The sequence below is a fragment of the Mixophyes fleayi genome, chromosome 11 (genome assembly GCF_038048845.1).
Source record: "Mixophyes fleayi isolate aMixFle1 chromosome 11, aMixFle1.hap1, whole genome shotgun sequence".
Taxonomy (NCBI): domain Eukaryota; kingdom Metazoa; phylum Chordata; class Amphibia; order Anura; family Limnodynastidae; genus Mixophyes; species Mixophyes fleayi.
The window spans coordinates 84684589-84697224 of NC_134412.1; the positions used below are offsets into that span (position 1 = coordinate 84684589).

General features: G+C 41.6%; 1 protein-coding gene across 4 annotated transcripts in view; it reads right to left on the reverse strand.

Moving 5' to 3' along the window:
* Nucleotides 1-12636, reverse strand: part of CHD5 (chromodomain helicase DNA binding protein 5) — a 142458-nt gene that overhangs the window by 27252 nt on the left and 102570 nt on the right. For 3 of the 4 annotated variants that reach the window (XM_075190056.1, XM_075190058.1, XM_075190055.1), the window contains exons 25-31: nucleotides 12240-12412; nucleotides 11697-11871; nucleotides 10803-10895; nucleotides 10281-10369; nucleotides 9527-9660; nucleotides 7439-7583; nucleotides 6689-6848 (exon numbers count right to left, since the gene is read on the reverse strand). In XM_075190056.1, coding sequence (XP_075046157.1) covers nucleotides 6689-6848; nucleotides 7439-7583; nucleotides 9527-9660; nucleotides 10281-10369; nucleotides 10803-10895; nucleotides 11697-11871; nucleotides 12240-12412 — 969 coding nt within the window. The remainder of the gene's footprint in view (nucleotides 1-6688; nucleotides 6849-7438; nucleotides 7584-9526; nucleotides 9661-10280; nucleotides 10370-10802; nucleotides 10896-11696; nucleotides 11872-12239; nucleotides 12413-12636) is intronic. The other variant, XM_075190057.1, reaches the window with a different exon arrangement.

The following is a 12636-nucleotide window of genomic DNA, read 5'->3' on the forward strand; positions in this document are numbered from 1 at the left end:
AAACACACGGAGATGATACTTAAAAACAAAAAGGGCACTGATGCAAATTCTCACTGCCAGTGCTGCATTGAATAGGTTAAAAGTGTTTCCATACTTGAAGCACAATTGGAAGACAAAGATATGGCCAATATAGATAGGGGAAGGCAGATTTGTATGCTCAATTCCCAAATATTAGAGAGAGAAAAATATTACACAGATGTTGATAAGGAATTGGCAGAACTGTATACAGAGATCAATGTATTCAGGAATAAGGTAGCATCTAATGAAGTTCTAATTGCTGAATTACAAAGTGATTTAATCAATAGAGCACGGATGATAACCAATATGCAAAAAATTATCAATGAGTCAACCCTTCTCCACAACATATAATACATCCATGGCTAGAAAGCATAGAAAGCAGGTATGTATAACAGATAAGAGAAGCAGTGAAACAGGGAGTATAGGACATAATATACATATGCCCATACTTCCTCCTGTGATCAGAGAAATCCAATAGCCTCATTGGCTGACCCTGTAGCACGCACATTAACTTATTCCCCAACACCCATGGGGAATGTCTCTAATAATCGTGCACAATTTTTAGATGATCAAGTTTTTGGCCTACGCAGCGGTTGGGAAACTGTACATACCGCTCCTACACCACAAACAAGTCACGGTAATGGCACAGGATTGCATGTTCCCCATCGAAATTATAGCATGGAGAAGTCTCAATTTCTGTTGAAAATCCGTAGGGAAATTCTAAAATATGATCCCATTATAGACCCTTTTACCTCCTGCGATATTTTTGAGGGACATTGTGATAAATTTAGTGTCGCCCCAGAACATCGCATAGTCTTGTTTAAATTGTGGTTACCCACTCACCTCAATCAGAGGTATGCAGCAACTGGAAAAACTACTACCAAAAATGGTGAATTTCACGATGAGGAAGAGAGACTTTCTGTCCTCATGAAATTGGCAACTGGCCATTGGGAAGTTACCCCAGAGATCCTATCTAACTTTAAACCAACCATTCACAATGAGCCATTGTCTCTATGTGGTAGGTTTGAAGCAATGTATAGAAAAGTCACCAAAGATCAAGGTGCAGACGTTGCATAAGGCATGATACGCATGTTTGTGGAAAGGTTTCCTTACATTGAAACAGCTGTTCGCTTAAGTGCGATAAAGAACTAACGCTCGCAGACGCAGCAATGGTTATAGAAGAGTATAGACAAGATTTGATGGAAAATAGGAAGTCACTGAAGATGAGGGAATATGTTGTGGTAAATGGCAGATCACAAGATAACCGTTACACAACATATGGCAATGTGCGCAGGCAGACACATATTACACCTACAGCTCCTCCCCCGGAGAAATGGGTGAATGTGCAATGTTATGCATGCCTAAACTTTGTCCATGTAAAACATAACTGTCCACAAGGTGTTCGCAAAGAGTATATAAGGGACTCTGAACACCTGGGCAATAACAATGGCTTTAAAAACAAGCCTCGAGTTAGATGAGCAAACACATAACCAGTCAAAACTGCAGCACCTGAATCAGATGCAAAAATGTGTGTCGCTTGTAAGTACACATACTGGCCAAACAGGACAGTCTCATGTACAGTCACATAACTCAGTGACTCCACAGACATAGAACTCTTTAGAACAGGTAAACAATTGTGACGTACAGAAAGCACAAGTAGCAGTTCGCACAGCAGATGTCCCTACTGGGAATCTGGTGCAACTATATTGAAGGTTAGGGACCCCTAAGGATCTGGCACCAATATGCAATATCATATTGGATTCCTCTGGGAGACCCCACATAATGGGCAAAATAAAAAATGAATTACTGAAAATTCTGCTTGATACTGGGGCAGAAATTTCAATCACTAATGTAGAACATGACTTACTACCAGACAGCCCTCAGTGTGTGGTGACTGGATTTGATCACCAACAAAGGGGGGTAAAAGCCCAAAGAATTGAGGAAGTCACTGTGGAAATCAACAATGATTTCACCTTAAAAATTCCTATGTGGTATTATTCAGGTTCTGATAACATCGGAACTGATGTAATGACACAGAATGGCTGGATCTTAGATCTAGCAAACTGTTTGTTATGGAAGTGCCCACGAAACTCAAAGGTCTGTGTGATAAAGAAACATCACTTGGGACCACCCATACATGAAATTGCTGGAACTGTTAACATGGTTGTACACAAATGGGCAGAGGTCTCACATAACACAGACCTTGAACCTATTGTATACAAATTCCCAGAGCTGTGGGCTCAAGGGAAGATTGATTGTGGAAAGATGATTGATGTTCAGGTGGACATACAAGGACAAGATCCACCACCTCAACACCAATATCGTTTCCCCCCTGAAGCTATGGAACCAGTGATAGAAGCTGTGACTGACTTAGAAGCAAGGGGGGTGGTCATAAAGGGAAATTCCAAGTGCAATAATACCCTATGGCCTGTCAAGAAGAAGGAGACCAACACCTGGAGACTCACAATTGATCTCAGGGTTTTGAATAAATATAGCCCCATGTCAGCACAGGTGGTAGCAGAGACGCCAGACATATTGGCAAGAATAAACGGCAAAAGTAAGGTATTCTCTACCATTGATGTAGCCAATGGTTTCTTTTCGATACCATTGACAGAAAGCTGCCGTTACAAATTTGCATTCACCGTACAAGATACGCAATACATGTTTTGCGTATTACCCCAAGGATTTCACAGTAGCCCCACATACTTCCATCAGGCATTAGCAGAAGTACTGAGTGTATTTTCACACCCAGAATGCCTGCTGCAATATGTGGATGATCTACTACTCCATACAGAAACTATGGAGGAACATTTGACTCTCCTAAAGGAATTGTTAGCCCTCCTTGTACGTGCAGGACTAGGTTATTCCTGGGAGTCAAGATCGCTCATGGGACAAAAGGTATAATGGCCGCCCGAGTTGAGGCAATGGTCAAATTACCTAGACCAAATACCCTTCAAGATTTGCGAAAATTTCTTGGGGTTACAAACTTCATGAGGGAGTTCATAGAGGATTTTGCTACAAAAGCGAAACCTCTGTATGAATTGCTCAGAGGTGAGGAACCTTCATTGAAAGGATGGGCAGAAGCACAGGAAGAGGCATTTTCTACTCTGAAAAGAGATCTCTCTTCTGCCCCAGTTTTGGCCACTCCACACCCAGAGGGTGAGCTGGCAATTCAGGCTCACGCCGGCCCAGAGTCCATATCAACAGTCTTACTAGTAGGATCTGAGACTAAGATATTTCTCAAGACTTCTTTCTCCTGTGAAGAGAGGTTTTGATGAATGTGCACAACAACTGGCTGCAATACATTATGCTGTCAAAGTGACAGAACATATTGTGGGCTTTCACAAAGCCAAATATGTATTGTCCCAACTGCTAAACAGAGCAGGGACGGAACACGACTGTGGACAAATGTCATATGATGAAACAATGACTTTGTTTAGACAAACAACACACCCGGATGACCGAGTCATCTTTGTTAATGGGTCTCGGTCTCACACGGATGGGAAATATGTGACGGGTTATGCAGTCTTGGATAAGACTACAGGGCTTCAGAGTTGTTAAATTACCTGGTCACCTGTCAGCACAAAGGACAGAATTGGAGGCAGTAAAGGAAGCCTTACTACTCCAACCTTCAGGACCACGTACTATATATAGCGACAGCTCATATGTAGTTCGGTCCCTGACATTACACTTGGATACCTGGCACAGGCGCGGATTTGTGGACAGCCAGTCAGTGCTCAAAGAGTTATGGGAATGGGGAATGATGCATCCTGAAGAGGCTGCGATCATTAAAGTTCCTGCTCACCAGAAAGGGAATGATCCCCTTGTCCTGGGCAATAACTCTGCAGACGAAGCAGCCAAACTGGCTTCCTTATCTGGGTATTTCCGAGACCCAGATTACAAGGAAGTATCATCCTATAAAGTGATGATACGAAACAAGACTCTGGATGAAAGCCCAATGTCATTTGAAGAGGAACAAGCAAAGGATCCTCTTCTTATACCCCACATTACCATGCCACAAGATCCCTGGTCAATCAAAGAGGGCATCCTGTGTCATACGAACAATGAGGGTTCAGAACCCCTGCCAGTTGTTCCTACACATCTTCAGGTAAAGCTGACAAGACTCAACCATCAGCTCCTCTGACACCCTGGCCGAGATAAGTTCATGTCCCTCTTAAAGGACAAAGTATACTAGTCAGGGATGTCAAAGACAGTGGAAATTGTCACTCAACAGTGTCTTGTGTGTGCACAAGTGAACCCCAGAGCTCCAGCTCTCAAGCCGGTTCTACAGCGTGTGTCCCCTGCAGAAGGACCCTGGGCTGCCCTACAGATAGATTTTATAGGATCACTACCACCTGGCAGTTGTAATTGTCGGTATGCCTTGGTAGTGGTGGATGTATTTTCAAAATGGGTTTCCATTCCAACTGTAAATGACTCTGCTACTACCACAGCAAGGGTTTTATGGGAACAGATTCTGTCACGTTGGGGAGTTCCCAGGATCGTTGAATCTGATCGGGGAACACATTTTACTGGCAAGGTCATGAAAGCGCTTTGTGAACTACTGGACATAAAACAGCGATTTCATGTACCGTATCATCCCCAGGCAGCAGGAATAGTAGAACGAATGAATCGAACAATCAAATCTCGTTTGACAAAGACACGGTTAGAGAAGGGCTCCTCTTGGGTGACAGCTCTGCCCGCAATACTGACGGGTATTCGGGCAACTGAGGCAACTACAACAGGGATCGCCCCATTTGAGCTCATGACTGATCGCAGAATGCCACTTTGCTTCCCCAATGGACCACGGTTGTCAAACCCCATCAAAGAGGCGATTGCCAGAGATGTGTTCTTACAAAATAACCTGAAGGAACTGCTGCCATACGCAGCCATCCGGCTGAACAAACCCTATCTACAGGGGGAGACTCCCATGCCTTCAATAGATAGTCTGGTAATGATCAAGACATTCCATAAGGCAGGTCCCTGGGATGCAAACTGGGAGGGACCATATCAGGTCCTTGAAGTCCTGGGTGATACAATGCTAAAAGTACAAAGGCCAACGACTACAAAGAAAGACTCTCGGAGAAGACGTAAAGTTCTCTGGGTCCACGTTGATCAAGTTAAAACCACGCAAACCTCCTTAACTGAATAGAGTGCTTCTGTGCTCATTGAGATGGGTAGATTGAGAAATCATACCCCTTCCAAATAAAATAAAATAAAATAAAATAAAAAAAAGGAGTTTTAACTGATCATTGAGAACCAAAATGTAAGGAAAGGAAAATCCTAAAGCCCTACCCCGATTACATCTTGTACTGTATATGCAACTAACAGCGCTCCAAGAGGGACACTCCTCCGAGGAGCATTTTGTACTCTTTCTCCCACTGTAGGTGTGGATGTGGCGGAGGAGATGGGAAGAACGCCAGCGACCCTAGAGAAGCGACTAGGTACCCATCCAGATACTACTGTGAGGCTTCAGAAAATTCTGTTTAGTTTTGGTTCAGAACTCAAGAATTGGATGCTCGACTTCGGGAAGGAAGAAGGCATACTGCAGAAACTTTCTGGGAATCCAGCTACAATCAAGCTGGAACATGATGCCAAAGTATCATTTTCTCATTCATCCCATAATAGTTCTCATTACATAACTACATAACACATGAAGACTAAAGGACAACAAATGATGAACTATTAAAGAAAGGGGGGGTATAGACTTTGCGGGCATTATGGACTTTGCGGGCATGGGATCTGTTTTACATGAATGCCTTTGCTTTTTTATTATTCCTTTGTGCCTTTTTCTCTTTTCCTCTTCTCCTTTCTTCTCTCCTGCTCTTCACACCCTCGGGGAAGGGTGTTTTTTTTTTCCACTATGGTTCCCCCCTCTAGGAGGTTTTTTCCTGTTGTGCGCCAATAACATAAGAGGTTTTTTTTTTATCTCCTCCATAGTTGGTAGGGAGAGGAATAGAGAGTTAAAAATTATCGGGGTCTTTCTCTCTCCCTCTTTATTTTTTTTTTAGTTCACCACCAAATCTAGGGACAGGTAGCTTTTACTTAGTCGGGCTTCCGACAACAGGGGGACTATGAAGGGGAGCGAGCGCCGGGCGGTACGGTGGTGAACCTAGGGTTAATGTTACATTGATATACTACGTTATGTTGAACAACGTTATGATATATGTGTGAATTGTGAATACAAGCTTTTCTGTGTTAACAGTAAAATACTTTGATTTTAAATACATACATATGTTGTGAGTATTGATTATTTATAACGAATATATACTGTGAAGTACTGCTGAGATACAGTGATTATTGGATAAATAGTTCTGTAAAACTTGTGTTATTAAGTGTGGTCAAAAGACTGAGTAAGGCAACACTGTGTAAGGAAAAGTGCATAAAAGTGGGAGTTTTATAGCGAGTGTATCTAAGAACAGAATAAGAGGATAGCGTGCGCATGTAAGGCGCTACCACAGGTCCTTTAACAGTGACACAGTTACACAGGAAAATTGAAAAAATTACATCAATTTCAACATTTTAATGTACCAACAGGTTTATAGTGTAAATTAAAGAAAGGTAGTATGCTAGTTGTGTTTATTCTTAGTGTGAGCCTTTAATGAGGTTGTTGCAGATATTTAAGTGGTGCATTTCGTTTCATCCGAGGAATAGAATGATAAATGCAGTGTACCTGGTATCGGGGCTGCCCCCGGCTGAATAGGAGCAGGACTCGCTGGAACCGGCGTGTTGGGATCTGATGAAACAATGTCAAAACATTTCTTAATCTCGGCACCCTCGGGGATCATATCCGGGGTACTGTACTTGCCATTCACTTGTTCAAACTCTTGGACCTTAGAGGATACAAACAGGTCATATGGTTTATTATCAAAAGTTGTTTATTCGACTCTCTTCTAGGACAGACAGCAGAAAGCATTTATGTGTTACTGAACCCAGAGGAACGGTCAGGTTTCGGAGTTATAAAAGAAACAAATATGCTCAACAAAACCATTATATTTTGGATACTAATTACATGTTTTCATATAATAGCAAATGTCCCTTCTCTAAAGGGAGGTTATGTAAGCAAAGGAGACATTTGCTCCTCCCATCAGCCAGCAGTGTCATAATGACTGACACTGCAGTTAGAGTAGAATAGTGATTGAATCTTTTAGATGCACAGTATTCTTCTTAAAGACAGCCAACAACATAAACTTTTTTTTTTTTAACAATAAAACATATTTTTAGTTTAATTAAAGGAGATGTACTAGGTTGCCGATGTAAAGTAGATTCCAGAAAGGGGTAAGGAGGAAAAGAAAAAAGCAAGAAAAATAAGTAAAAATCGATCTTCCATTCCATACACACATAACCATATTAACCATATGAATACACTAAGGTCAACAGCACAGTGTACCTTCATTGTTAGTGTAAACATTTACTCACCCACCTTCTTTCGAACCAGTGACATGACTCCAATTCTGGTCAGGACGTGCTGCCTGGAAAGTCCTTCTCTAGGAACCCCGTCGGCAAAGGTTTCTGCTCCGTCTGCCCCCGGTTCACAGAGGTGTCTCATAAATAGAGACACGTACGCCCTGAAAAATGAAGCCATTTAAAATATACCAACAGACCGTGTGGAAGCAAATCACCACCAAAACATTCTACCTGCGACACAGTGTTCTGTTCCTCTACCGGGCAGTTACCTCTTCCTGTGTGTGTTTCAGGCCTTATCTACCTGAGTCTCATCTCTGGTAGTCATCGCCAAATTTCACCCGTATCTACCCCAGTCTCAAAAAAAAATAAACGTTTCCTGGGATTTCTATTGAATGATTAGTTTCACGTAGCCTCATTCACCCTCTGTCCTATTCAAACTTAGAGGTCCTCCACCTTCAAGCCTAGTGTGTAGACCCTACAATACAGCGGTCAGATCAGTTCCCACCATTGGACCTCTCCTTGTTACTTTAACAACCAAGACATCCGTGGTGTTCCGTATCTGGAACGTGGAAGTCATTTCATGGGATAGCCGTGGCTACGTTTAATGACAAGCGACAGATCCCTTTTGCTTCCACCAAATATGAACCACCCGCATGTCTGCAATGCTCATCTCAGCGGGTGGTGAACCCAAAAGTTGATTTATATAAAAGTGCGACTAATAACATTCAGAAATCTACACGTAGCAGTTTCAGGAGTTTATCAGTACTACATATGTTTGAGATAAAGTTGTGCCTATGAGGGGTGATCCTGTTATTACACAGAGGAAAAATACAGCCAGCCTCTCGGTCACCTTTAACCAAAAATGAAGACACAGGACAATAGCTCGCTCTATAAATGTAAATAAAATGCTGGCACTGTGGATGACCCACAACCCTGCCCGCCAGCCCTCCCACCCCCTTCCTCAACTATTATGTCTGTCCCAATTGTCTCCACAAAGATTGTAAGATTATTTTTGTCATGGTCAGACTGAGGACAACGGAAAATGTAAGCTGTCGGGGGGGGGGAAATCTGTAACAGATGATTTGTGAAGAGGATATGCTACTTTTATTGTGCCTATAAATGCCTATTTCACCGGCTAGTGCCTATATTAATACACTTTGCCTTATAAATGCTTAAATAATTTTCACAATTTTTTTTCGTTAAATGAGGGTGTAATAAATGTTAGAGATGCTCGTATGACTGAAAAGATGTAGATCTTTAAGAGCGGAGAGGACTTTACACATATTTACCCACGCAGCAGTCATGGGTACAAACTGGATAGGCAAAACACAACAGAGCTGCAGACACGTAGCAGACGAAACTAGCAGATCGCACAAAACACTAGTAATCATCATTATAAAGCCTAAGTGCTGTGGAAACAGAACAAGTGTAGTTGAATGATCAACTGTGTTAGCGGTTTAACTTGTTGATACCTTATTTGAAATGAAGTTTACTGCACATTAAGCCGAAAGAAAAGTCTTCTAAAGCAATTGTATGTATGTATGTATGTATGTATGGCATAAAGAAAGAATATAACAATTATGCATTTTAAATCTCTCTAAAACTTGCAATTGTCTTAAAGAAACTGATGCATCTAAGAAGCATGACCTCAATTAAAGCTTAAACTCAAAGAATAATCACAGACAGGCAATCATCTATACCCTGTAAATAACTAAATCACCGTATAAAATGAAACATTGCTGCCCCCTAGTGGGAGACAGCTTCTACACCAACATAAGGTAAACTGAAAATGATAAAGACTTGTAAGTATTGTAGATACAATCAACTGATACACGGAAAAGACAATTGGACGCTCACCACATACAACTCTGCAAAACAAAATATCAAGTTCGCTGCTCCTTTAAGAAACCTCGTTGTAAAACGAAAACTAACTGAGGACGATCTACCAAATGTATTTGTAGGTCACCGATAGTATTTCTTTTTATCTATGAATAAACATTTGATTTATCATTTTGATTTCTATTCATTGATATAGGACTGGTGCCGCATCAATGCTCCTTTATCTATGTGTACCGTAGAGGACTCAGGAATGGAGACACTTTACCTAAATTCTTTCTCGCTCTTCCCTCGGAGGTCACGGACCAGCCAGTGGGAATTAAAGGCGTCCTGTGGAGGCATTCCCCATCTCATTATAGCGTTTAAGAAAGCCTTACGCTGCCGAGCATTAAACCCAAGAACCTTAAAACAAACAAAAAAGAATTTTAGTGTTCATTCTTTACACATTTTGTTACTACAGGACTAAGTTTAATCAGAGAGCTTCTCACCTCTCAATCTCATTTCTTGGTCTTTCCTCCTCTGTCACCCACTTCAAGGTGCTGATAAACAATCAGCAAAACTGACCTCTTATAGTCTCACCGATGCCTGATTGCCAAGACTTGGAAACAGAGCAACCCTCTCCCCCATTTCTGCCCTAAAGTTGTATATTTGGTTTATTGCCCGGATGGAGAAGATTACTTATCTTTTAGATGATAAGGATGATATATTCCATCAGGTCTGGGCTCCTTGGCTATCCTAGTTTCACTTTCGTTCCACCCAGCACCACATAATTATATAACCACCCCCCCAGTTGGCCATCACAACATGTCTATTTAGGTAGTTGAGCCCCTCACTGGAACTTTTCCTTGCATACCTCGCCTAGGTACTCCCTTTCACAGGTACCAAAAATTCCTTACTCCCTCCCAACTCCCTTTTTCCCCGTCCACCTACCAAACCATTTTCTGCTATTTGCTCATATTTGTATTCGAAATTTTGAAAATAAACAGTTTAAAAAACAAACACACGCCCCATTGTCCATGTACCTCAATGTTCCCTCCGACCCGCGCCAGAAGAGGTGGGAGGGGCTTGTCTCTGTCACTCTTAAGTTGACGACGAGATTGTCTCCTCCCACCTTAGGGAAAGAAACAAAGAAAGATTTCATCATTAAACAAACATGACATGTTCTAAAAATAATTATTCTATACCAAGGCTCCAAGCCGTCTCCTCTGAAAAACTCTGCCAAAAATACAGTGCAAGATGCATCTCTGTTCAAAACCCTACAGTGCTACTACAACATTTCCAAGAAAAGAGTGATATGTAAAGCACCGTTGCTCTGGCTTAGTAAATATTTACAGACATTAGGGGGTCTTTGATTGACAAACCCCGATTTCAGATGCACAATTGTCCCTTCTCAGTAGCATCTAGAGAAATGTGTTTCCCAAATCTTCACATCTAACCTGAAATCTGAGCAACATACGCAACCATTTCTCTATGAAAATTCCCCTTTTCTGTTTTATGGTCCTTTAGATGATCCATACGTAGTTAAAGTAAAAAGTTGAACTCACTCTGACCTTCAGGCTTCTCTTCAAAGTCTTCGTCTTCGTCCTCTGAACCGATGGAATATTCTGACTGGTTATCAGACAGTTCGTCTTGCCATTCTGCGAGAATGTAAAAATTCCGGTGTGGTGTTAAAGACAGGGAAATAAAATTGGGACCGTGGATAATCACCTTCCACTTTCACTTGAAATTTCACTGATTTTTAGGACAGTGATGATCTTAGAGTTTTATGAATTTGGTGCTGATTAAATTAAATCTTTACTGAACATATTCGTATTTTGAATCTCTTGAATTGTTTTTTTTACATTTAGTTGGTCTTTAACAAAATGTCAACAATTCAAATGATATAGGTAACATTTAAAATGGGCAAATAGATACATCATTATAAGGCCCCATCTACAGTTAGGGTGTTTAAAATCTGTGAACACATTTAGAGTTCGAAGGGGGTCGTGAGAAATTACATTTGCACCCTTTGCACGGTTTTACCAGGATGCAAGTTTGCCCCCTTTAACTGGATTGGCTCCTAGCGCTAATGGAGTCCATACTGACGGAAACAAAGGCTTGCAGACACCTAAAATTTTTAGATGGACAACTGGTGGGCTGACCGGTCTGCAGGTTTAATTAAACACCTTGGGCGCCTAACAGCGCAACAATGGGAGGTAGAACAGCCGACCAGGCTAACACCGAGGTGTCCTTCATTTTCATGAAATGACCAAGGTTTCAAAGAGAGAAGAAGCTGGATTCTGGGACGTTAAACTGTCCCACAAAGAACAAGAAAGGGCGTTACTATAATAGTGTGTTTTTGTTAGGGCTTGTGGCACTTAGTGTCTCAACGTGGCCTCAGGAAGTCACTGCTAAGTACAGAATGATTATGATTTAATGACTAGCACAAGAGACAGAACCTTGGTCCTCCTGCGAAGCATCGTTGTAGTTGACTTGCTTGCGAATGCGTTTTCCTTTCCCGAGATTCCGGGCCAGATCTTCTTGCTGCTGTTCATAATGATGGCGAAGCAGCTTCTCCCAATAATCTGGATCTACGTTCTCTTCCTGTTTTATAATTTCACGTTCAACCTCCTCCTGATGTTCAGCAATACAGTTAAAAAAAAACCACAACATGGTTACGTCATTATATTCATCATGTTTTAAAACACTGACTTAACTTAAACTGAGAAAACTCAAAGTTTATAGAATATGTATTAATTAGATTTAGCTTGTTCGATTGTTAAAATGATGCTGCTGGCATTGCTTGGAGCAGGAGTACCTGCATTCAGCGGTTTATTTTATTGTCGTCACAGAACTATCTGCTGGATAGTCAGACGGCGGTGACGCAGCGCCAAAAGTGGTTTTTAAGAGGTACTCTATCCAACTAATACCATAGGCACAAGGAGAGATGACAAAAAAGCAGGAGAACTCTATTCCTAATAAATGAAGAGAACATGCGTTACCACTCCGTCTTCTTCCCGCACATCATACTGAGCCACTTTAAAAGAACTCAGGTATTCGTTCATGTTCTGGATTTCTGTATCCTCGGTGGCGTCCTGGTTTCGGTCCAGCAGCTTGGAGATGGCGGGATCATCGTAATGTATGACGCTGCTGTCTTCAACGTCCTTGTTGTCGCCTGCGGACGACATCAACAATGATCCCTTAGTTACCAGGTATCTACAAATGAATATTTTATTTCTAAACTACAGCCGTCATCATCCGCCAGTCATCTGCTAGGACATAACGGGAACAGTGGTTCACCAATTCAGAGGGCTGTCGAGGCCATTTATTTGTTCGTAATTCCAGGAAAAACAGTGAATTATATGGAAACCAAATAAAAAACATTGCAACGCTAAAGAT